At 42.9% G+C, this 27,185-nt stretch overlaps 1 protein-coding gene across 7 annotated transcripts in view; it reads left to right on the top strand.

Moving 5' to 3' along the window:
* LOC311272635 (RNA-binding motif, single-stranded-interacting protein 3) overlaps positions 1–27,185 on the top strand; it is a gene marked incomplete at its 3' end in the record, with an annotated part of 290,445 nt that overhangs the window by 205,992 nt on the left and 57,268 nt on the right. For all 7 annotated transcript variants that reach the window (XM_084379187.1, XM_084379188.1, XM_084379186.1 and 4 more), the window contains 2 exons: positions 8,938–9,095; positions 14,548–14,627. In XM_084379187.1, coding sequence (XP_084235313.1) covers positions 8,938–9,095; positions 14,548–14,627 — 238 coding nt within the window. The remainder of the gene's footprint in view (positions 1–8,937; positions 9,096–14,547; positions 14,628–27,185) is intronic.

Below are 27,185 nucleotides of genomic sequence, written 5' to 3'. Positions count from 1 at the left end.
CAAATCGGGGGTCGTGATTAAGCGGGTGGAGCGCATATCGACCCATTTAAATTCACATTAACCCGGCATCAAAATGTATGAGCCATGACATTGATGGCAGACATAATTTAGTGGTGTTATGTCTGTTTTGCAAAGTAAAGGTGTGATCCCTCCATCACACATCTGTAAAAGAGGGGAAATTACACTTGATACGGGAGAGGATACTTCCTGGATGTTAAAGGATGAAGCTGAAGTCGTCTGTATTTTTTTTTCTCATCGACAAAAGCTGTGAAAATACCAAAACCACCAATGATGTTTCTAGACGACAGCGTTGGCCGTGTAGCATAAGCCAAGTGTGGCTTATTACTATTACTAAACACCTCCATTATTGTCGAAAAAATATTAAAAACACATTTATGAGCCACAATATTAAACTTGGTGACATTCTTCCCTCATTGTAATGAAAATGGGGGCCGCAGTTAATTTTGAGTCAATCCCACATCCACATTTCTGCTGCTCTAAAAACTCACTGGAGCACCAATTGTGTTTTAACAAGCAGCTGAAAATAGTCCACAAAAATGCACTATTTCGTCTTGTTAGAGTCAAATTTTTTTTCTAAAAATCTCAGCGCCCTGCTGTTTTAGAAAATAACTTTTTTATAACATTTTTTATTATTGTACCTCCGTGGCAGCAATAGCTGTGGCTGGAGACGTTATGTTTTTGTACGTCCGTCAGTCCATTTGTCCGTTTGTTCCTTAAAATTTGGCAAAAACATTCACTTGGATGCAGGTGACTGATTAGACTTTGGTTGTCCAAGGTCAAGATCATTGTAACCTCACTAAATACACTATGTTTTTGACTGTAACTTAATAATTTATGTGCTAATTATGACAGAATTTCACACAAATTTCTAACATAATTCAGGAGCAGAAGGGGAATTCATGACCACGTTCCACATTTGGTCAGAAACTGAATCTGTGACACTAATCTTGGGTGCCCACCTTGAAACTTTTTGATTGTGGAGATTTTCCGTGCTGCTGGGTTATATTAGCAGTTCACCACAAGCTCTGTGGTGTTGCTAATATTGAGCTTCAGGTGATTAACGTTGCCGCCCTGAAAATTATTCACTGAAATCATACATGTCAATATAGTGATGACTTACACTTTGCCAAAGAATAGACTTTATACCCTTTTTACATTTCTTCAAAGTCTTCACTACATATATTATATGAGTCTGCACAGACATGAATGTAGACTGCAGCTTGAGTGGTGAGTGGAGGCAAACAAACAGCGAGGTGGTGATTCCAGTTTGACAGATTAATGCCTTCGATAGGCATCAATAGGCTTGAGGCTGATTGCTACAGACAGTGTAGGGAAGTGCTGAGAGACAAACTTGTTGGTTTTGGTCTTTTCATAGGATTTTTTAGAAGCTGTTTACACTCAATCTGTATTTTATGCTAGTGACCACCAGAAAATGTATTTCAGATGTTGCACCATATCAAAATTCTCATCAGGAGTTTGACCTTCAATGCTCTCTATCTATTACAGGATTCTCCCTGTAACTTTTCCTGAATTTACATGCAACAGCATAGTAAAATGGTACAGTGAAGGACATACCAAAATCCTCTTTGTGCCAACGCGCTCACTGTGCCTTATGCCGGATGAATATTTCACCAGCAGCACCAGCAGAGAGCAGGCCGAGCTGAGAGAGTTAGTAAAACAAAGCCCCACCGCTGTGTTAGCACACTCAAAGGCTCAATAATGTATCACCCACTTTTGTTCCTTACACAGCATCTATCATCTCAGCATAATTCAGAGTAGCTAGAAAGTCGTTTTCCATACGCAGTAATAGGACAAAGATTGACAATGTGTGCATGTTTCTGCGTACAATCACGTGCGTGTGTGTGAGTTTGTGCACGTATGAGATGCATGACTGTGCAGAGGCCGTGTGTGTAATTACGTGTGTGAATGAGTGTAGATCTTAAAACCAAACTAAACACCTCAGTGCCTCTGGGCTGCTAGGACACACTTAGTTGTCATTGGCTTGGATTGCACTCATGGGAAGAATTCTGTAGCTGAATAATGTGATGTATTAAGCTGTGCTCTGCAGCAACGTATGGTAATTTGTAAGATTTTTATTTAATCAGGTAACATTGTATCCCAGCCAAATGGAACGCTGCGTGAGCAAGGTGAGCCTCTAATCTTTTGCTCCGGAGCTTCATATTCGGCTCTTTATCTTTTTGAATCTTATGAAAAGGCATATTTTAAAAAAAACTTTTGCACTGTGACGAACTTCAAATTTTTCTTCTCGGTGTGAAAAAGAGAGGTTAATTAATGGGCAAAAGAACCATCTGCTGGTGAGTGGATGATCTTGATGCAACTACACTGCAAAAACTTCAAATCTCAAGTGGTAGATCTGTAATTTCTAGTCAATATGATTAATTACACTTCAGTGAGATGATGAGATTTGCTCTGAGACGATTTTTACTTGGCAGATTTTTTACTTATCAGAAGCAAGAAACAACTTGTTGTTTTAAATGATCAGTTGTATGATGGATTGTGTACAAAATGACTGTGTACAGAACATTTATGTGCAGTACAACAGATTATTGTCTGTATATGTGTTGTTGGATCAGTTATCATAATGAGAACTATAGAATAAAGTACATTTCTATCCGAGATGCACTGATCTAAGAAGTGCACCTGGTTGAGCCAAATGTATTAAAGAGACATTTTATGCTCATTTTATGCCCTAACCCACTAGAATATGTTTACGTGCTTTAATGCTCACTCAAATAAATAAATAGAAATGCACTGATCTGTACACACTAATTATACAGCATACCTGGCAGCATGTTACCTTACACAAATGATTCCAATGAGTTTCATGCAGTGAGGCACAGATTTTACATTTCGCAAAAAGAGAGAAGTACAAGGAAGAGGCAGACACCTTGAGTCAAGGTCAGTTCCAAAAAAGAAAAAAGTTGGATCAGTAAATCCCTAGTTTCAATCCAACTGTTATGAAAAACTGAATGGAAATGCCAGAAATCTGAAAAAAGGCCAAAATACTGCCAAGGGCTTGGCTGAGCTAGAATACCTGGCATTTCAGATGAGAGATGCAACAAAGACCCGGGCAAACACATTCTTAAAATAATGCTGCAGATAAAGAACGCGAGAGATATCAAAAAATAACCCCCCATAACACAACTTTAACTTCCTCTGTAATCACTCTCAAACCTACACGTTTACATGCCAGTGTTATTACGGCAATGCCGCCCACGGAAAGGAATTCAGATCATGAATTAGTGGAAAGGTTGTCAGAGAAATTATGTTTAATTCAGATCCCTAAGCACTGACAACTCTATGCCTACATGGTATGTTTGCATGCTTTATCTTAAACCGCCGCCAATACCCGTTTATTGCAGCAGTATCAGGTTTAAGTGACAGGTGTTTTCGGCTGTTTGTTCAGACATAATATGGTAATTGGATTGAAAATGGCTGCCCTGGGTGATGGCACAGATCCTCCGCCTCACAGCCCTTTGCTTCAGACAGAAGGTTTGAATCAGAGATGTGGATTTCATCAACTCCCCCGTTGAGCAGCAGAAGTACCTCACCATACAAGCTTGCACTTTCATAGCCTATCTTGTGCTCTGTAGCACGCAGTTCTGTAACTGAGCGCGTCTAGGTTGAAGACATTTGTGCATACGTTTGATTATAAAGTGCATTTGTATATCTCAGCGTGTTTTTAAGGATGTGTATCAGATTGCGAGGAAGACTTCAAGCCTTCAAAGTTTCACCATCTGTCTGTTGGATCTGACTTTGATAAAAATGTGAAGAAAACATACTTTGAACCTGACTTTTTTTCCTCTACTTAAAAAGCTTCTGCGCTAATGCAGGATACGGAAACAAGCTGCTATTTGTTTAATGCGCGGCAGCTTACCAAATCTAATTCTCCCGCCAAAGCTTCCTGGCTCTGCTAACAGCTACGTGGTGTGACTTGTCTTGTAAGCGACTGCAGTGGACAGACACAGGCTGTGATGGGGACACACTGTAATGTACAGTCTTGGATGTGGCTTCGGGTTTGAAGTCGAGTGTCACAGAGGGGCTTGATGGCGGACAGAATGGCCAAGTGTTGAGAAGCGCTTGACAACAGCCTCTACAAAGGGAAAAGTGGAGTGATCCTGCCATCCGCTCATCAGTGGCAACAGAAAATGTTGGGAAGTGCTCATCAAAGGGCAGTAAGCTGCCCGCCTGACTTCTCCTGCTGTTGTCTGACCAGCTGACTCGCCTGCTGACAGAATGATAGCTCCTTTGTAGTGCTACCTTTTTGTCTCCGAATTCTCTGGCTCCTCACAAATTAAACTCCAGCTTTTGAAGTGAGTTGATGCGCTCATATGCTCCTCCGACTCCCCCGATCCCGCTTCCCCCTCATACCCCTTCCTTCCACTTGGTTGGCCTGCTTGTCTTTTTGAATGCATTCTGCAGACTCAGGCTCCCACAGCAAGATATGAGTGCCGATCCTCAACGTATATTAAAGAGTGCGGCAACGCTCCCTCCGGCGTCTGCAAACTTATCAGCAACACATCCTCACAGCAGAAGCAACACAGCAACGACTGTTTCCTTGCACTTTTCTCCGTTCCAGACAACATGGAACCCCATTGTCTTGTGCTTTAATTGTGCTCCTGCAGGCTGCTGGTTAGTCACACAACAGGCCGGCGTGGCATACCTGAGGGAAGTGAATAGCAAGGATTGGCTTACACATGCTCATACACATGCACACACGCCCTCGTAGAGTGTGTACCGGTGCTTAGAGAAGCAGCCGAGAAGCCCTGTAGAGCCAATTACACATACAGCTCTAATCTCTTGAGTAAGCTGAATGGATAGAGAGGAGGAAGAAGCAAGGATAAAGGGTGGAGGAGATGGGAGATGACAATAGTGGAGAGAGAGGAAGAACAAGCGGGAATGGATTGATGGAAAGGGAAGGGAAAACAGTGGGAGGGTGCTGAAGAAATGAACAGAGCTGGAGGAAGGGAGGGTATGGAGAGGTCAGTGGTATGAAAAGTAGAAAAGAAAGACAGAATCTGGGAGATGTAGTTTGAGACGTGTTGACAAGAGAGTGAGGGCAGCTCCGAGCCTCAACATGGCGCTAGATGCGGTGCCCCCAGTCAAGACACATATCTATCTGTCTAACTTGTATCAGTTAAATGGATACAGCCCTGAGAGCCCCATAGGCGGAACGTGAGACTTCTAACAACTGACGTCTCTTTTCCCTCAAGCGTTGTCAAAAGGCAACAAGGTTTTGCTTTAATGTGTTATATCTGCCTGTCATGTCAACTGCCTCCGTCTCTTTCTTACCTTTTCACTCTTTCACCTTTTGCACCGGGATGTATAACTCCCATTCTCCCTCTATTTTTTCCCTTATCCGCGCCTTCTTTTTTTTTTTCTATCTGCTAATACCTCCCCCCCCCCTCCCCTGTAGCATGGTAATGTTCTCAGAAATTACAGCGGGGTAAACAGAGCAGGGTGTCGAAATGAAATAACAGCTACGGGGCTGTCAGCTCGAGCAAGGGGGCCATCCGTCAGCGGGAAATGACACGTCGGCCGCCTCCCCCCCCCCCCTCCTGCGCGCACACAGTTGGATTCCTCCTGTCCTCCTCGTGGCAAGGTGAAGGAATTATGCTCATCAAAGGCCCCGCGCAGCCTGGAGCCTTTCCATTAGCCTTCTACAAGACTGGTCAATGGCGAGGGGACGGACACAACTGCCATCGCACACACAGGAGGCCAGCACTTTTGGGAAAAAGGATACATGCACTGGAACAAACACACACGCATAATGACTCCGAGATAGGATATATGCACAGGTACACACATGCACACACACACACCTCAATTACCGTTTCATTCATAGCCTGACAGCAGAGCGTGTGCGGAGGCTGACATTAAAGGAAATTAAATCTCCTTGTGGAATGGGCCAGCCCATCTCACCTCCCGTCAAAACGCTCCCATTTCCACTCGTCCCTGTAACCTTCTCATCTGGGTATTTAGGGCTTTGTGGTGCGGAACGTCATCAAAGAGGAAACTTAGCGAGGCGGCCGTGCGTAGACGAGGCCTCCCCGTGATAATCCCTGAGCAAACGTAGCCCTCTGCTATTAGCCCACGCACACAAATTACTGCTTCACGTTCTATCGCGCTCTTTCACCGTCACATGCTCGTAGGAGAGAGTGCTTTCATTCTGAGGCACGCACGCACACACACACTTAAACTCTGGTATCATTGGCTTAGCCCAGTGAGTGAGTCAGTCAGTTAACTCTTTGATCCAGACCTCCTGTCTGCATTGGAATAGGAAGCCTCTTTGACATAATCCTGAAAAACATCGCCTCACATAACCAGTGAAACTCAAAGGGAAGCACAGCTGCACGGCTACACACACCAAAGGGACTTAGCAGGAGAGTGACACGTGTACAGTCGATTTTTACGGGCAGATTTAATTAAGCCTCATTCACTGCCAAATCCTGTGTTATACAAACGCATGTGAGCCCTTTTTCCCGCTCGCTCTGAAGCACATAAATGTGACACACGTACAAAAGAAGGAGGAGTTAAGTTGGCCCCCGAAGTTAGGTAATTGAGTTCCTGGTTAAAGGAGAAAGAGCTGTGTTTTTTTTTCCTGCCTTCACATCGGGCATCGGCTTTCTCCCAGAGGCTTTAATCAGATCAAACATGTCCTGTCAGATAAGACGGCTAATTAATCAGGGGAGGGACCACCTTCTCCTCTGACAGATGGAGAGATGTAGGCAGGACGCTGGTGGAGGCACTTCCTCTCCTCCTCCTTAACCTCTTCCTCCGCCATCAACAGAAAAGCAAAACAAGACAGGGTGAGACTGCGTTGCCTGTGGCGAAGCACGGAGAGTCTGTAAAGATTCTCAACGACAGTGTTTTCATGCAGGCAACTCAAGTATCTCCACGACCCCCCCAACTGAGAAGAAGACAGACTTCTCTACTGAAGTAGTTGTTTACAGTGCTCCACATATGTGTATGTGAAAGAGATCACTGAAACTTCACATTTCCTATCTTTGTGAGGCATTTATTTGAAGCCTAATCAACAGAATTCAAAGTAAAGTAGTGCTATAAATAGATTCAAATGCTCCTTGTGGTTTAGGAAAGAAAACTGGATTATATTGAATTTTAGTCATGTGCAAGTTGTCTTAATTTGCTTTGGACGACAGCCAGTTAGCTGGTCTACTTGTCCTTGCTTTTCTTCTGTTCTTGTCTTGTTGCCAGTTCTTAAGGTTTATGAGACAAGACTTGGCCAACTTAACCACTCCCGAACTAATGGGACTAACATTTTCTGTAGCATTTATAGAAATCTATAAACTTTTATAGATATATGTCTCACTAAATTGCTATTGTCATTCAGGATAGTGACAGGTACCTTCCTTATTATTACATAATTAATCCCAACCTTCAAATAGTCTTTCTACATGGCGATGCTCCTTTCAAAGGTCTTCCACTGCTCACCTCATGAATCTCTTTCTGACAAGAAGCCTGTTTTAAGGGACTTAATACATACATTGTTCCCAAAGGCAGCATGGAAGGATCTACTCAAAATTATCCAAAATATCCACATCTGTTACAGGTAGAGGCTATGTCAAGATCCACTCTGTACCTCCAGAGGTGACAGTCTGATAGTAAACAAACCAACACCTCCGGGCAGAGTCAGCTAATGCGATCGCCAGCTGTGTGGTTATCTAAGCTAACTAGCTAACAGCAGCTATGTTAGCAGCAGTCAGCAGTTACTCTGGTAATATGCTGCCCCCTATTCGTTTGGGGTATGAATTCAACAGGTGGCCAATTTTTGTATACTTCAATTTTAAAACTACTTCCACTGAAAGTTCCAGGAGACACCTAATGAGATTTCTGCTGTCGGTTTATGTCAGTAAATCTTGACAAAATGTTGCAGTATTCATTAATTCTTCGCATTATGCTGTCCTCCAGTCACAGCAGAGATGCCTTTTATAATATTGCACTGTAACCCAAATCAGTCCTGGTTGCTGTTGGATGAAAGGTTTGGAGATGTTGGATTAAGAGGAGATGTGATGAATGAGAGACGCTTGGCTGCCTGATTGGGTAGTATACTCAGTACCTAGGTGGGAGGATGGATTGAATGTAATTTAATACGTTAGAAAAGAGAATATGCTAATGTGCATACAGCATCATAAAGATACATAATTAGAGATAAGGATGACATAATGGAGTTTCATGCCTAATTTAGAGACGGACTGACTTGTAGCATAGATGGATGGATGGCTGGTTGACTTACATGGTGGCTGCCTGGCTGTGTGACTGATTGACTGGTGGGGCTGGGCTGCTGTTTCCAGCTGTTCTACTGTGGAGCTCACGGGGGCCTCCTGCTACCTCAGGCTCAACCCACCACCAGCTGTGCAGCTTCACCTAGCAAGTAGCAGCCTCTGGGCACTACAGAGAAAACGCTGTTGGTACAATACAACTACACAGCTTCCTACTCTCCGTTTCCAGCTCATGCTCTCTTCATCTTTAAACTTAACGCTTAAAATCAGATAAAATGAAATACACCCTGAAGACTGCATGCAAACTATTGTAAATATGTACAACATGCAAGACTTGAATGATACTTTCCACTCACGCAAATCCATAATGTATCCTGTACACTCACTGTCTCACACATACAGCCGGAGGCACAGTGAACTACTAGCATTGCATGAGAATGTGAATGTGAATGTGAGCGTGTCAATAAAAGCCAAACGTCATGTGAGTTCAGCCAGAGTTTGGTTCCACTGTTGGCAGCGTCGTGTCGTGTTACGTGACGGCTCACGACGCAGAGCTGATGCATATTTCACAATTCCCACAGTAGTTGATGATACACTGTGTCTCACCTTTTCCTTTCCTTTACTCCCCTCTTCTCTCTACCCACTGGCCCTGCAGCAACAGGAGCAGGACCCCACCAACCTGTACATCTCCAACCTGCCGGTGTCTATGGACGAGCAGGAGCTGGAGAACATGCTGAAGCCCCTGGGTCACGTCATCTCCACGAGGATACTGAGGGATGCCAACGGGGTCAGCAGAGGAGTCGGCTTTGCCAGGTACACAGTAATAATGATACTAATGTGACATGGAGGCATCACTCCTGCTGCCACTGTGAATGCAATCATTGATTTTTAACTAATAGATTATTAGTACATGTGGCCTCACACTATGCACTTGAGTCAAATCTTAATTCCATCGTTACTGTACATATTTGTCGAGGTTACGTTCGCGTGCTTCCCCTTCCAGACAGTCAAGGGTGCAGCATTAACAAGGAATAGATTGCATATTAATTCGACCTGCGTTAGTGTGCAAACACTCTCACAGCGAAATTAATATATCGGCCAGTATTCATACATTTTATGCAATTATCCTTCAAATGTGGATCCAACACTTGTGACAACGATAAGATCTATAATGACATTAGTGCAAAGAAATAGAAAACTGTTTTTTTTTCTGCATTATAATCTCTAAAAAAGGTTTTCATATAGGCACATATCAGGCAAGAAATACGCTAATACCAATATATCTGTGATAGGCCAATATTGGCCAACCGAAATATCTGTCAGCCTCTAATTCACTCAAAAAAAGACATTTGTCAGATGAATCCTGCCTGTGGGCAGAGGAAACAGTGATTTGCCAAGCCTGTTTGGCAGTGCGTCTGCCAGTGGATGAGTTTGTCTTTGTTCATGCCTGTGCATCTGAGTGTGTGTGCGCACATGCCGTATACAGTCATGGATAGCGGCAAATACCCCCTTATTCTTACTGTATAGCCTTACTGCTATATTTCCACCACCGATCCTACCACTGAACAGTTTATTTCTTTTTCTACTTATAAAAGTTTCCACTTCAGCTTGTTAATCCCCAAAGTCATAAACCGCTCTGTCCTTGTCCTCGACAGCAGCCACCAGGCTCTCATTCCTCTCCACACATTCCTCCCTTGTTTACCCAGAGGAGGCCACTGACGGCCACAGAACCGCCATCTTGCAGGGATTTTTCTTAATCACCTGCTCTGGCTGAACTCCTCTCCTATTCCCTGCTCTATTACCGGGGGTTACAGCAGGACAGACAAGCACAAACACACACAAACAGGCACTTATGCACAAAAATGAACATATGCACGGACAGGCCTCTTCACATTCCTACACACCTATGTTTAAACGCACACGCATGCAAGCGTGCACGACACTCACATTCATGAGCAGACTCTCACACGTACGCACACAGACAGGTAGGCAGCCTCCTGCAGGCCAACAAGCAGAGCACAGCAACAACCTGCCACAAGCCACCTGTTCAAGCAGCCCTCAGTGGGAGGAGGAAGAGACATGATGGAAAGGGAGAGGGACAGGAGTGTGAAACAATGGCTTGGTAAAAAAAAAAATAATAATCATAGAGGTTATTATAAAGAGAAAGAGAAGGTGATAGAAAGGAGAAGGCAGCGAAACACAGAAAAAGATTGAGGAATAGAAATTGAAACGAGTGAGTGTGGATGTCTGGGAGAGGAGTGAGAAGTGAACGAGTGGTGTTTTGGTTGGATAAGAAAGAAAGAGAAAATGAGAGACAGTTTTATCATCTATGGTCATTAAAGAGAAAAATGCTTATTGTTAAGCACGGGTCAGAAAGAGAAGCCAGGCAGAGATTCAGACAAAGAAGAAAAATAAAACTATGTATGCTGTAAATCACAGAGCTCCTGATAGCTGTGCACACAGACAGACAGACAGACAGCTGCTGAGGGTTGGGCCATGAGGGGCATTAGAGAGAGTAAACTGAGCTAAGTGTTTGTGGGCCGATCCATTACTGTTATCAGAGCCCATTACTCCAGCCCCAGCACTAATCATTGCAGACAGCAGCACCTGATGCCATTAACCAGCAGCACACAGAGTAAAGCCAGCCTGCCTCACTATACCTACCTGCCTGCATCTCTGACTGACTGGCTACCCCAAAAGCATGACTGACTAACAGACAGTCCGGCTGACCGGTTTGTTTTCCCTACGACTGCCTAATAGCCTGTCTGCCTTATTTACTCCTCGTCTACCCACCTGTTTTCTGTCTACCTACCTGCTGGAAAGAGCCGAGGAGAGCCAGCGTCGAGGAGGAGGCAAACAATGAATAGCCAGAGGGGTGTGAGGAGGATGGATAAAGAGCGCCAGAGAACAGCGAGGGGAAGCTAAGCATCAACACTTCCAGTCAGAGGATCACTTGAAACTCTGGAGAAGTGTGATGCATTCAACCGGATTTTCAGCCTCCCTTTAAAATAGACAGCAAAAACATAGTCTCAAAACTGATTTTGTTTTGATTATGTACTTCACCACAACATAAATCATTATGTTACAAGCACTAAGGGGCGTGTGAGGTTAGCTGTGTTTTGAGCATCTTTGTCATGGGGCTGCCTCCTAAAGGGAAAGCACTATGGAAGGGTGAGTAGCATGTTAGTGTGTGTGTGTGTGTGTGTGTGTGTGTGTGTGTGTGTGTGTGTGTGTGTGTGTGTGTGTGTGTGTGTGAACATGGATTAGACGCGTATTAAGAATGAGTGCATACATGCGTACAGATAACATGTAAACATAAACACACTGTATATTCATTTTTAATTCAATGAGGCGTTATTTGCATGATGCTTCCGTCAGGAAAAATATCCCAAAGCATATACACAGAGTAAAATAAATGATACATACAAATACTGTAAGTCACGATAATGTGCGAAACATGGAATAAAACAGCTTTCCGCTTGAATACAATGAAAAATAAAGAAGAAAAATGTTCTACATGAAATATGTCCTTCGCACTGAGTATTAAATACTGTCAGTACTGAAAGCTTTCAGAAAATACTTTCTGGCTTACTTAATTGCTTCTTTTCTAATTGTTTGATTAAACACTAAATATAAATAATTACTTCATATAATTTTAATCAGCTGACAGTGTTATTACTTACCTAATTTCTAGTTGCTGAGTGCATGTGATGTGTTAAAGGCCAGCAATTAGCGATCAGCTGACTCCCACTGGCTGGTTAATTCCCCAAAACAGGGATGGTATAGGGGAAAGGGTACATACAGGGTCATTGAGAGATGGATGATGCCAGGAAGTGTGAAAGATTGCATATTCTAAGAAGAGAAGTAGGGAGCGGAAAAGGGAGAAAGATGTTGATGTGGATAGGGCGTAACAGGGAAACAAAAGGATGGACAGAGAGGGAAGGAAAGGAGGGCACGTAAAGTGAGAGAGATGGGGCGGGAGAGAGTGAGGGTAACACTGAAAGATGGAGGAAATAACCAAGGTTGAAAGACGGGGAGGAATGAGAGAGACGTCAAAAAGAAGAGGTGCAGACGGGCGGGGAGTAAGATGGATGGGACGGAGAGAGCGATAAAGAAGCTATGGTAAAAAAAAAAAGAAGGATGAAGGTAGAGATAGGAGAAGGATGAGAGACAGAGAACAGAGAAGTGAGAGGCTGACAGGATGATATGAGTATTCTTGGAGGTGAGAGCGAATAAAGCATGAAAATCTGGAAAGCAATGGATTCTGCACATTGCGGGAGGATATTACCATAGGCATAGAGATCACTCAAGCCTGCATTTAAAAACTGTCTCTTTTTAATATAAGAGTCCTTTGTGAGGATATATTAAAGAATCTGCATGGTAACCTATGTGCACTAGGTGCAGATTCATGCATGAGGCTATATATATTTTTATTATAAGTTAAGGTTCTAGTGGTTGATATATAGAAAGTTCTATTAGCATAGGAAAAAAAAATATTGTCCTTTATACTGTGGGTCGCACTGTGATTGATGTTTTTAAACACGGCTCTAGGGACGGCAATGTTAGTGAGTTCGCAGCTGCACCACTTTAGTCCAGACAGAACATTCATGGTCCCCACACTATATATAAACCCTCTCAGCTTATGAGGTGATCCCTTGACTCTTTTCTTTGGTGCTAGCAGCAGGTAGGTTGAGATTTGGGCATTCTTTGTGAATGATAACTATTGTATACATTGCCATGAATTCGGAACAGATATCCATGGTGACTTTACCCTGAAGTTTGAACTTATACAATGAAATGTATTGGTACAAAAGTTTATGCAGACATTCATGTTCCCCTCAGGATGAACTACTGTATAATAAGTCCCCTTGACTTCTCACGTAGCACCAACGTCAGGTCAAAGTTGTCCAAGTCTTTTTGAAAAACTGTTTTTTTTAAACATCATAGCGTGTTAACATCTGCATAATAGCCTTAACATTGTGAGTAAGATAACATGCTCATGTTAGCATTTAGGTCAGATCACTACTGTGCAAAAGTACAGCCTCACAGAGCTGATAGTAAAGAAGCTAAGCCTTGCGGTTCAGGCGGGTGACACCTGTTCTTGGTGGCTCACAGTTGAGATTTAAATTAAGGGATAGGATATTATTCTTATAGCAATGGAGCAGATATGTGTTTGTATGACTGACATGTAGTATTAAAGATTCTGAGTTTTTCGGAGATTTAAGCTTGCGGATAGTTTGCATTTTTAATCCCAGCACGGCACAAGGATAAAAGATACATTTGGGCACACACACTTTCATGCATTTTTATATGTGTTTGATATACTTATGTAAAGATGTGTTTGATTTACTTATGTAAAAAAGTGTTTGATATACTTCCGTAGGTGTTTTGATGTGAAGTGTGTATGGGCATTAGTGTCCGTGTGCTTATGATGTGAGAGATCAGAGCCCTCCTGCTGGTCAGCTGCTCAGCTCATAGATGTTTGATCCAGTGGCTGGAAAAGGGGAGTCAGTCAGTTTCCTGTATTCTCTCTCTCTCTTTCTCTCTCCCACTGTGGAAATCAAATGGAGTCATTACTCTCCATAAACTTGTCAGTTTCACCTTCTCATACCTTCTTATCTCTCTTCCTCTACATCCCTGGATCCCTTTCGCCTGTTCTTTCTGTCTTTCTCTACTTTGCCTTTTCTATCAGGCCGGGGAGAAAGGCTGCATAACAAGTCTTTCCCTGCAAACCCTGAATTTCATTATGAACCTCTGACTCATGCAGACAATGACATTCTGCAGCAGATAGACAGACAGACTCCGGATAGTTTCATTGGACTTTTTCGAATGAATTGAGTGATACTTCCCAGCCAGCAGACACAGTCTAGCACACAGACTCCTCATTGGTGTAAATCTGTCATAAGTGGCCTTTTTTTTTTTTACCTCGTGCTCCATGTGTGAAGGGCAAAATGGAAATAAGCTGTGTTAAGTTTTTTTTAAAAAAGATAATGAAAACTGGTAACAAAAACAGACGGTACCTTGGCCTGGATGAGTGTTAAAAAGAGGTGTTTTTACCTATTTGTGATGGTTTAAAAAGTGTTCTGTACCAAAAAGAAACATCCATTTGTACCATCGCTCAATTCAGTATACTTAACACTCTCTGCTTGTGTAATAATTTAGTGTAGAGGTTAAGTACTTTTATTTCTAATGACTGAAGCCTTTGCTACGAATGGATAGTGAATATTTTTCAATTAAACCCTGTGTGTTTCTCTTGTTGTTGCAGGATGGAGTCCACAGAGAAGTGTGAAGTAGTGATACAGCATTTTAATGGAAAATACCTGAAAACCCCGCCAGGCATTCCAGGTGAGTCTTCTCCTCCTCTGCTTTACATTACTCTCGCGTCACCCACTTTTTCCTTTCTTTCCTGGAAAATCATCAACTTTGAAATAAGAAACTTCCATTCTAATTCAATTATGGAGATTTCTCATCTAAGATCTGCCGGACAGCTTGATAGATTGTGTACACCGTTGTGTCTGACACCTGAAGCTAGCTGTCGTGGCTACAGCTGAATACCTGACGGCTCTATAGGTCTCTTCCTCTCCCCATCTCCCTCTCCCTTTTCTGTCACCGTCTCTCTCCCTCCCTGGTGGTGCTGCTGTTGCAGGCTGGAACTTCTCGGGCCGGAGAAAACCCTCTTAATATTCACACTCATGCCTCTGTGCTGTTCTTTGCAATCTACTTAAGAGCTTGCACTCTCCCCTCTTTCCTCTCCTGCTCCTGCTCTCTGTTGCCGTGTCCTCTCTCCTTGCTATCTTCTTTTTTTTCTGCAGTCACCCTAGACAGCGGAACAAGGTGGCCAAGGAGAAAACAGGCAGGAGAAAAGAGGTTGAAAGAAAGAATGTCACAAAACCGAGACAGATGTAGAGACAAGATTGTACCACGCTGTGTGCCTGCACAGGAGTTTGTCTTTTATTCGGTGACCGGAGTGACACCGGTGTCCCAAAAGTTTAAAACAAAAGGAGACAAAGCATTGGAAATTTTGGAAACAGAACAACCCTCCAAGGGAGTATGGGTGACAAGAGGTGGTTGCGAAAAGGAAAGCGAGAGTAAAGATATGAAAGAAAGAGTCAGAGGGAAAGGCCAGGATGGAGCAAAAACATGCTGCCTAAGCACTTTTGGAGCCAGGTGCTGCAGCGCTCGAAGCCTCCCGTGCGTCCCAGCGGGACGTGGGGGCCAGACAGGGTGATGCCGAGGAGGTCTCCTTCACCCCTGTGGCAATTTTATTAACAATACTCACACCTCCAACCAACTCGCGGCACAGAAACAGACCCATAAATCGCTCTCCACTATCCAGTAATATCTCAGAGAGACTGGATTTAGAATCTCCATATATGCTCAGCCACTGCATAGCCAGCGGCCATTAAAGGCAAGGTGAGTGGTTATATTGAAGTTGAGCCGTAATAGGAAACCTTTAAAGCTGTAATATCAGGCTGACCTTCCCCTTTAAGGGTCTATCTCCCGGCCGCTCTGGCTTTATTATTGTTAATGGATTGTTCAGGCTTGTGCCAAGCATGGAGATTTACTGCCCTGATCGAGGAAATCCTTCTGTGGAATTAAGAATGGTTAAGTTTACAAGGTCTGCTCTGGTCTGGTGCTGCCGTGGTCCCTCCTGAGGCGTCCATGAATGCTCCCCTTTCTGTTGATGTATGCCTGTGTGCACACACGACTGGCTGCTGCAAAAACTATTATTGTTCCTTGTGCTGTTGCCATTTGTAAAGTGAGGGAAACACGGGATAATCAATTCCTCGGTTTAATACAACATGGGTTTTATTTTTGTAATTTCTGCTGCCATTTCTATCATTAATGGAGACATCGTACTCACCATAGGAATTACTGTTTTGGACACCTACTGACATTTTTTCAAAAAGCCAAATTCCTGACTATTTATCAAAAATCTCATTGCGTTATTTTGTAAAGGTAGCAATAATCATCACTTAAAAATTACTGTAGTATCGGTATCGAGGTATTTGGTCAACATTTTGTGATATTTGTTAGCATTTATGACGTGCTTTTAAGGAGATTTTAAAATACTGAGATATATATCATGTATCTAGTGATGCTATCTAACAAAGTAAATTTACTCAAGTACTGTACCTAAGTACAATTTGGGGGTACATGTACTTTACTTCAGTATTTCCATTTTCTGCTACTTTATACTTTTACTCCTCTTGATTTGGAGGGACATATTGGACTTTTTACTCCTACACTTTAGTTACTAAATACTTTAGATCGCATGCTGCAAAAACATTGATTCAGAAAATTTGAAAAATGCTTGATACATACATGTAATTATATGTATAATTTACTTGTAGTTGTAGTTTTGATCCTTTATTTATTGCCATAAAATTACTTTTGACACTAAAGTACATACTTTTTACAGCACTGCATGTATCACGATATCATATTGAGGTAATATTGCTCAGCCCTAGTGACGTAATACCTTGTTTTCAGACTACAATGACTGATGGAAACAATGCCCAAAACTTAAAAAAGTAACACCTACAGTAAATTGAGAAGAGATAAAAGAGTTATTGTTCTTTAAGTCTACACATGTTGCTGCTTTACCTCAGTTGCTCTATCCATGAACACTGATGGATAAAAGACTCACTGTGTCATTCCTTGGATACGTTTCCCATCGTTCAGATTTTATAAAATGGTCGGGGTTGAGGAAGTGTCATTTTTTTTCCCACTTTCTGATACTGTCCATGTTGACTCTGCTGTGTGCTAAATGGAGATCTCTGGACATTCCTCTGTTATCAAACTCAGATGTTCCTCTGCGGAGGACCCTGAGGCTGTTTCTGTTTCTTACAAAATGTTGTGTGTGTGTTTGTGTGTACTGGACGCCTGTGTGTGTGTGTGTGTGTGTGTGTGTATACTAGTGTGGAAGTTATGTGTTTTCACCAAATTTTATTTGTTTTTGCATTCTGATTTATGCGTGCATATTCAAATTTATGCATTTAAAAGTGGGAACACATACTGTATGTGTGTGCTGACAAAGTCTGTGTCGTTGTGTGTGTCTGTGTGTGTGTGTGTCATGTTGGTGGTATTTCCCCAGAGCCCCTTGCTATGCAGGGCAGCTTCTTCATCCATCCTGCTTTGACAGCTCAGCGGCACCCCCCGGGGGGCCCTTGCCACATACAGGAGCGCGTGTGTTTGTGCGTGTTTGTGTGCACGTGCACGGGTATGCTTGTGTGACAACTATAAATACTGCACACACACACACAGAAACCACATAAGCACAAATATAGTCATGCACCACTAACTTTGACCTGAGTGGAATGTCAACATCCATATAATGCTAATGAAATCCTTTTTTGCCACCATTTAGCATTTGAAACACCTTTCTCAGACACACACCGAGAGGCTGTGGTAGCACACACACGCCTACACTTGCACCACAACACTTTTAACATGCATGCATGCGCATACACATGTACACAGTCTTCTCAATGTGCCAAGCTTGCTCACCAATCCTCTCAAGCCCATATCTGACAAGCCCCTGCATTTCCAGCTTAGCCACTCAATCACACTGTGTCAAGACATGTGTGCATGAGTGTGTGTGTGTATGATGTTATAGTTGCCCTCCGTTACTCAGGTGTGTCCAGTGGCAATACAAAAGGATATTGAGTTGTAACCTCGCTGTCCCATACCAGGAAGTAAATATGTGGATGTCAGGTGCCAGGTCATCTGTTAAATTCAACTGACCACAGGAAAATAAACAGAAGGGAAGTCACCATGATGGCAGGAAGTTAAAGTTGAGTTGCAGATAACGCCATAATGACACAAAGGGGGGGAACATACATAACACAAGATTGTGGAGATGCTAACAGATGGCGGTTAATGGCGCCGTAGACAGCCACCATACACTTCCTGTTTGAATTTTAATGTAATAACATCTAACTTCCTTGTGATTACATGAGATGTTGGGTTGATTTAGATGATAGCAGATGGCAGCTAATGATACTTAAACAGCTTCCCTATTTTAACTATTAAGGAAGCAGGCTAATTATCTCGCAGCTCTTTCTGTTATTTAGATACGATGCATGGTTTAATGCATTTTTGAGTCATGTTACTGCTACTTAGAGGCAGCGTATACAATATATGAGGTGTTATATCAATGGCCAGACCCTCGTAATAAATGTATCCGAGTAACAAGTGTATCAAACATGTTTTTTCATCAGAAACAAAAGGCAGTGCTTACCAGGAACTTGAATTTCAAAGTTCTACAGAAACCAGCGCTACGACGCCCGCATATAAAAATGCATCTAATCGGCCAACCAGGTCAGGTTTGTATGGTGTGGCCTGGTTGATATGAGACGTGCGTAGCTTTCGTCCAACAAGCGAGTCACAGAGGCCTGCTCCAGCCGCTCTGCTCTGCCCACGTCTGATTGTGATTCAGAGAGAGGGACATGATCGATAGCCCTGATGGAGCACTACAGCTGTTTAGCTATTCTGTGCAATGCGGCAGCCGCTCTCCCCGTCGCTGATGTCGGCTGTGAGCGTGCATATAGCCGCACACACGTCCAAAGTCACTCGCATGCTCTAAATAAAATGCATCTTTGCCATAATGTGCACGGGTGTATGTGCTTTCACCTATGGATATATTTGCATGCAACAGTGCCCATGCACATGCGTACTATACGTGTGTGTAAAGGTACGTAGGCCACACACAGACACAGAGATAGATGCAGACTCAATAAACTCGTCCTGAAAAATGATAAACTTTGGAGTTGGAGGTAAGAATAAAGAGTTATCCTTGTTTTTCAGTGGATGTGGATTTACTCAATACACAAAATAAATGGAATTTATGAAATGTTACTACAGCAATAAACCATACTGAAGTGAGCCCAACAGGGACGCATTATGATTTACACTGCAACCCTGAGCTCTGGGAAAGTCAAAGGAAGCGCAGATAAAAAGTGATTTAATCCGCTGGCTCCACTGAGCCCTGCTGATTAAAGCCCTTCGTCCCACAATGCATTAAACAGCTTAGAGATGACACCCTATGGTAAATGTAATTTGAACCGGAGATACATTAGCTATTGTTTGGTTTTGGCAGGTGAGTAATCTCATGTACACGCCATATTGTGTGTCTTCCATGGCAGAGAGGAAATTGATAACATTTGATACATAGAACGTGCCGCGCTGCTCTGGCGAATTGTTGCTCTTTGTGTGATTTAACTTAATTTCATTGTCAACAATGCAACAGCAGCTAAACAAACAAGAAGGTGTGTTCACAGACGGGCTACATACAGGTATTGTCGACCGCTGCCAAATCACAGCACCAGACTTTGATGAGTCCAGCGTCCTCATGTCTAACTGTGCAAACAGAGATTCAGTCCAGCCTGAATGTGCAGCAACACTACAGCTTCTTCCTTTTTCACTTCCGTTGTTGTTGCTCGCTCCATTGTATGGCTGCCAATATGGCAGCAGTGCTGAGAGTCTGCTCCAATATTGTCCAATAGATGCTGGATAAATAATGGAAACCACATCAGGAAGCAGCCACAGTGGCCCTGGGAGATGGAACCAAACGGAAACATGCAATATGTACAAGCTTTCCTGCCTCTGTTTTTTTACTACACTCTGGCATTTCTCTCTCCAGCCTTATCTGTTTTCCCAATTTCTTCTCAAACCACAGTGATTGTCTTTCAGTTCAAAAGTACTCTATTCTAGTGTATGCACATAAAAAAGTTTATTTAAGCCCACAATAAAATCTTGAATGTGAATATGGGTGTGATTGCGGTCCCAATCGAATTCCCTGTTTTCTGACTTACTGTCAATGAGCCAGATGACACCCAGGCTTTGTAACCACCAGAGCTGTCAGGCTTCTGCCAGACTGAGTTTGCAGGCGCCACCGTTTGGCAAGACCCCTTTAAACAAAACACGGCATGGACCAAAAGGCAGATCTGAACCCCGTGCGCTGGCCCGCCGACACATGCAGTCATTATTTGCAAGAACACAAGGCCTGTGCCACTGAGGCTAGGGGAGCTGTTGCTGGGGGTGCTGTTGCAGAAAAAGATTCCCTCCCTGTTGGCATCCTCACCAAGGCAACGGTGCCAAGATAGCAGAGACAGCCCACGGTATTAAAGTGTCCCTCGCTGAATTAAGGCGAGTCCCAAATCACTTGGTAAGTCACAAAAAGCCCTTCTGAAACTGTCAGTCATACTTGAGTAATCCATGTTAATTTCTGCAATCCCTCCCACATTCCCCTGGCTAATAACCGGCCTGTCAGCGGGCCCATTTCTCTCCCCTATGGCGAGTAGATTTAACGTGCAGCCAAGTAGGTTGGTGGCTTGGCTGTCAGCGTGTCTCAGACATGGCTGCCTTTTCGAGCATGCCGAGGCACGTTTTTTTCCCATGATGCATCAGCGTGTTGTGCGTGGGTGCCGATCTGTGAATTGTTTATATGTCATGTTTTCCTTCCTCTTTTTTTTTTGACAGAATCAAAAGGTCAGATCCATTATGTATTGATAATTCATTTACTGCTGCTGTCACCCCGTGTAAACTCGCCATATTTCTGTCTCTGTTTGTGGAACACGATGACAATCAGACAGCTTTTCAATAAACACAGCCACGGATAATAATTAGCCACCAAAACTCTCTTTCAAATGCACTTCTCAGGATATTGCATCGTAATGAAATCTGTCCTCTCTGCATGAACCTTCCACCCCCCCACCACTGCCTTCACCCTCCTCCCATTAGAGACGGGACACACAGGAAGTTATTATTGGCATCCCCAGTAAATCAGACAGCTTCCTGAAAAAGGATCAATTTCCCCCGATGCACTTTCTCATTATAACCTTATCTCGCCCACAGACAATAATCTGGATTTGTCACGCTTTGTTTGTTTTGCCACTGAACTGTATCAATCATGAGCGAAGCCAGCGGTTAGCACAGAGAGGAGGAGGAGGAGGAGGAGGAGAGAGGAAAGAGGAGCAACTCTGAGTGGATCTGTCACTGTAATATAAAGTATTCACCTGCTGCAGTCGCCTTCCACAAAAAAATAATATAAGCCCTTTGATTGGCTTCAAAGTTTGTTTAGGCAGAGGAGAGGAGCTCGGGCTCCTGGAGGGGTTTAGGCAGGAACGATTGACTTTGCTCTCCACTCATCCGAATCTAATGTAGAGAGAGACTAAAATGAAGGAGAGTTACTAGGAGGAAAAAGATACACGAGGAGCGAGAGTAATAGAGAGAAATATAGCAGGAGGAGTGCGATGGAAAGAAATAGATTAGGAGCTGAGGAAATGTGGCGGGAATAAGAGAGGGGGATAAAAGAGAACAGATGGAGGAGGGCATAGAGGGGAAGAAAGTGATGGGTGGCGTAGGGAAGCAGAAGAGAGAGGAGTGAAAGTTGGATCAACCCGTGCTTTTGGAAGGTTAAATTTGGGTAAAGTTTAGGTCGCTGCATCTGCACCAGACGAGATGAAAGGACGACATTGGCTGCGCGACCGCTGCCTGAGCTTGACCCCTGTGACCTCAGCCCAGCTGTCCACCATGTTGATCCCCTTCTATCTTTTTCCGCCCGTCACATCTCCGCTTGCACAATTTGTTGTCCTTGCTTTTATACTCTCTCTCGCTCGTCCCTCCCTCTCTTATCATCCCTGCCTCCGCTGTCTTTCATCCCTCGCTTTTCTCTGCTCGTCCTCCCCACCTCTCTCGCTCGCTTTTCTATGCATCGCACACATTCTTGCTCATCCCTCCCTAATGCTCTTCTATGTTCCTGGATATAGCTGAGTGCACACAATATTAGCGCGAGCAAAACAAGCACCTGAGGCTGCTTTTTATTTATGAAGAACATTTTTCCCTTCCTTTGTTTGACATGTGTTCAGCCCGTGCATTGATGTGTTCTCCTTGCTTTTGTGCTGCGGACAGCTGACAGTTATGACAGTTGTGTTTTTTCTGTTTTTTCCGTTATAAATTATTGATCCATGCAACAAGCAACAAGGTTGTGTTAGAAATGTAATTGTTATGGCTGCAAGAAAAAACTCTTGAATGTCAAACATCCATGAATTTTCTTATACACGCAGTTATTAAAAATACATCTTCTACATTTTGCATCATTGCAAAACGAGCTGGTTTTAGCCACACTAGCTTCATAGCTACATTGGATATTTTGTACAGACATTCATGGTCCCCACATGATTAATTTTAAATTAAATCTATTTGATCCCTTCGCTTTTTCTCTAGTGTCTCCATGAGGCTGACATTTGTGGATGTCATTGTAAAGTCTTGACATCTATTTGTCACATAATTTCTTACAGACATTTAGCATTACTCATTTTTAACTTTTACTCCGGCACCAGCTGAGATTAACAAGAGCATTGGTTTCCAAACTTAATACTCAAAGTAATTAGTAAAGTAATTAGCCTATTAAAAAGTGCTGCAGTAAATCAACTTTCAAATTATAAGCTGTTTGGGGACCTGATGCATAACAATATGGTTGAGTTAGCTGACAACAATTTGATCCGATTTTTAAATAGAATTTTGAATAAGATATTGTCAATATTTCAGCAATTCATTATTAAAAGTGCTGTAGTGAAAGATTAAATGAGTTATAACAGATGCAGGCCTATGAATTTCAACAAAGGAAAATAAGAATAAATTTGAAACTTTCCCATTTTAAACAACCTTCGTGGCCATCTGAGTATAGATTTCTGATCTTAAGACGGGCACCTAAATGCACCATGAAGTCCCCCTGAATGTGTCAAACTCCAGATCAGACAGCAGAGAAGAGAAGCAAAGATATATCTACAGAGAGATAATCAACACCAAAACAAGGCAGAGACCCTCAGCATTGTTTTTTATTAAATGGCCAATGGTAAACACAGTACCTGCTAAACATCGGCATATTAGCATTGTCATTGTGTCATGTTAGCATCCTGAAGCTTGCATTTAGCTCAAAGCACCACTATGCCGAGGTAGACGTTCGGATCAAGAAAAGCCCCGCTTTAAAACAATCTATAAAGATTTGTCGGTCGGGGTGTGTTGTTTCAGGTGCCTGTGAGACAATGACACCCAAGGTCAGTTTGAGTAATTGATCAATGAGTTTTAAAACAGTGCTGAATTTAACAACCCTTGAAAGTTAGAACTTCTCCGCTTTGGCACCCCCACTGACCCGACGAAGGGGTCCCATGTAAAGGGATGAGGCCGCTGTGTGCTGTTGTTTCAGTACAGTACAGCCTGGCAGACCCACCAGTGTGACTGTGGACTCCTAATCTTGTTAAGTCTGTTGGGGTAAATTTAAATTATCATACTCTGTGAGGCCTGGTAGGATAACTGTTTCAAATACAGCAAACACAATGAAAATGTTCAATAGTATTTTGTCGGTCAATAAAATTCAGAGAACCTCCGAGAAATGCATCACAAACAGTAGGTAATGCAGTAAATTTTAATATGTTATTGAGCAAAGTCATGTCATTCTTTGTCTTTGAAACACGATTGGTGACCAATTGTCTGTTAAATGTCTTGCACAGTAGTCGTTAAAGTATTTTGGAGCGGTTCTTATTCATTTTTCCCATGAATCGTATTTTGGCAAGCTCAGAAATGACACTGCTGACTTTGCAGTCATAAGCAAAAGCCTCTAGGTTTGACTTTTTATACTTCTCCCGAGATCTAACTGGGCCCTCCACCACTGTTAGGAATAAAGTCTTGAGATGCATGAGTTATCTTCACGGATCCCTAGTTTCCAGGTCTTAGCTATCAGTCAACTTAATCTAATGCAGGACCTGAGGCAATAGATTTTTTTTTTTTTAAAGAATAATATTCAGCCTCTCAGCAGATACAGTAGGTCACTGAGCTCATAGCCTTTTGGCCGGGCCTGCCCGTCCTCCAGAATGAAGATTAAGTTTGCTGAGGAGGATAATCATGCTCTGAGGTCTCTGTGGTATGCGAGCGATGCAGCAGGGTTGATTTCTGTGGTTCATTGGTCGTCTCCTTTATATCTTCCGCACATTTCATTAGGTTACAGTATCACAACGCATGACTTTGATAAATTACAGCCTTCTATTTTTTTCACTCTAGCATGTTTTAAGCATGTTTTAGGAAAGTGAACCGAAACAGTGAGGCATCGCCGGGTCATCCGTCTGACCAGGACTGACCTCAAGACTGATTGTATCCTCTGTGTGCTTGCGTCAGGGAGGCAAGTTAGAAAAAAAAAAAGCAGGCATCAGTTACACCGGGCCACGTCACTGTCACTGTCCCAGGACACAGAGGGCAGTGAGATAAATCTAGCCGCTGCCCCCAAAATAGAGCACGGGCCTCCATTAGAACAGGACGCAGGCTGTGTGGGAACAAGCAGAGGTCACTGTGGTCAGCAGAGTTATTTCTGTAGCGCCACCGGACCTCCAGGAGTTGACGCCCATTCATTCATCCCACTGCCTGCCTTGCCAGCAGGGAAGGGGACACACACAGAGACACAAAAAAAAATGTGCGCACACCTACAAGCTCTGCCAATGGACGATCAGTGGGAGTGGGACATGTTCCATTAGGTGAAACTTACTGTGGCGTCTGAGTTGCCAATGTTTTTTGTCACCTGGGGCTATTTGTGTTTTTTTTCTTTGTATATGAGTGTATTTATATGAGAGCTGGCTGCCGGTGTTTGAGCTGAAGGACGATGGAAACACACCTGGCGGTTCTGAGTGACCTCATGTCTCAGACACACCGTCTCTCTGTCTCTGTCTCTGTTTCCTTGGCGGGCAGTACAGCACATCATCGCTGTGGGATCACGCTTGCGGTTGATGTCTGCTGCTTTTGCTCGGTTTATATCGATGATTTACGGCGGCCTACAGACATGGATGCACACTTTTACCATTGCAAAAGCATAGACAACGCGGAAAAGGAAAAGACACCGACACGCCAACAGAATGATTTCTTACAGCCTCCTTTTCCTTCCTTTGTTCTTTGAGAGTCTCTCTCTGTTTCTCTGTCTTCCTCTCATGCATCCTCACACACACGCGCGCACAAACACACACACATCAATAGTCCATTAGGAGTGTGTTGCTTTCATTACCTCCAGCTTGGCCCTGAGACAGCCTTCAGAGTGGAGTACAGCAGAGCAGAGCTGGCCAGGATTGCAGTATATACAGAGAGAAGTCTGGTAATTGCCAGCTCTCTGTTCTCTCTATCCTGTGCGTCAGGTGGAAAGTATGAATCTGTGGTATCTGGGGACCACCCCTGCTGCGCTGCACCGCATCTCGCTACAACTGTCTGTCCCCCCACCGGGCACAAGTAATAGGGGGAAAACAGAGAGCCTAAAGGCCTCAGAGAGTCCAACAACTGCCACTCTAACAATACACACCGCTGTGGGATTTAAAACAAAAAAATCAGGCAGCCCACACTTACAGCAGAGAGGCACCTAAAGATATACCCTACCTAGAAATCTCACTTTTCATGTCTTTCTTGCTACACAATAGTGAGTGCTGATACTATAGCGCAGCTTCCCCGTTGAAGTGGAATTTTTAGTTGTGTTTCACCTGCCAGAAAGGTCAAGCAGCAAATCATTTGAGAGGTCCTAAAACATTTTTAAACGCTGCAAAAGTTCAAGTTAAAGCTTACTCCCACATGAATGTGTGATATAATAACGCTGAATAATAATGAAGAAGTAGTTGGCGAAAAATCACTTAGACAATAAGTGCCGGTCCCTATAAGGCAATTATGAGGATCAAACATTCAATTGCAAGGTTTTGCTTGTGCTTTACTCTTGTGGACATTAACATATTTGAAATGAATTCATCAGTCATCATACTCACACACAAATGTAATATATGTAGATATGTGTACAAATATGAAGAAATTAGAACTGGGAACAGTTTCATATCTTGACATATATGTCAATACGAATATGTTTAGGTGTTTAGGTGATATTAAGTCACAAATATCGTGATATTTGATTTGTGTCAAGGTCATCAATCATGATATAGCCTAAAATAATGCAATATTATTTTAATGCCATATCACCCAGTCCGATTTATTTGTTTAGCAGCTCATGGAAAGCATTGCATTCACGATTGTTGGCATCGACTGATCCTGTAGCTGCAGTTGGGTTGACCTCAGTGAAGTGTAGATGCCATTCTTGTATTGTTGTGTTCACATTTTATCTAATGTTGATTTGTTGCCATATTTTTTCACACCATCACAATTTTATCTTCGTTTTCTATTTGCAATTTTATAGGTTTGAGTGTTCAATAAATGTTTAATTATTACCCTCACTTATATTGTACACTGGGCACAAATGAAAGAGAGTGAACTGCTCCCATTCAATTCATTGTGTACATAAAGGCTGAATGAAGGACTGAACGAATGGGAAATTAATTCAACACAAACAATGGAGCCTTTGATGAAATGGATTGAAGAAATTTAGGTAGTTATGGTTAGGGTCAGGGTCAGGGTTGTCTATTAAAACCCAACTCTAAATTGTTGTATACTGAATGAGAATTATTAATTATTGAAGGTACAAAACAGTTTGCAATCATGTAAAATAAGCAGGGTTTATAGTAAACAAGCAAAAACATGCCAAAGACCAAATACGGTTGAGAAATCCAGTTCTACTCTGTCATTTTCCATATTGTTCTACTCAAGCCATTAATCAAAGAAATCGTATTATACAACAAAGGGCGTCGTTGCTCACAGGCGAAATAAACAAAGATGAGTTATTTTCTTTACCTCCTTGTTAATCAAACCAGCAGCATGTGCTGTAAAGAAGTATATAATAGTGTTTTTCAGTGTGTGGCCTGTACCAGCCCTTAGCATTTATAGAGGTGCTGACCTGATGTCCTCTTTTCCTGCAGCAGTCTTCCACATAGCATTGATGCAGTTATGATAATACTACCACTAGGTTATCCCATTCACCAGGCCCTGTGTTGA

Source organism: Pagrus pagrus, assembly GCF_965226575.1.
Source record: "Pagrus pagrus genome assembly, chromosome: 17".
Lineage (NCBI taxonomy): Eukaryota > Metazoa > Chordata > Actinopteri > Spariformes > Sparidae > Pagrus > Pagrus pagrus.
Note: the sequence above shows the minus strand (reverse complement) of the source record. Positions and strands in the feature narration are given on the sequence as shown.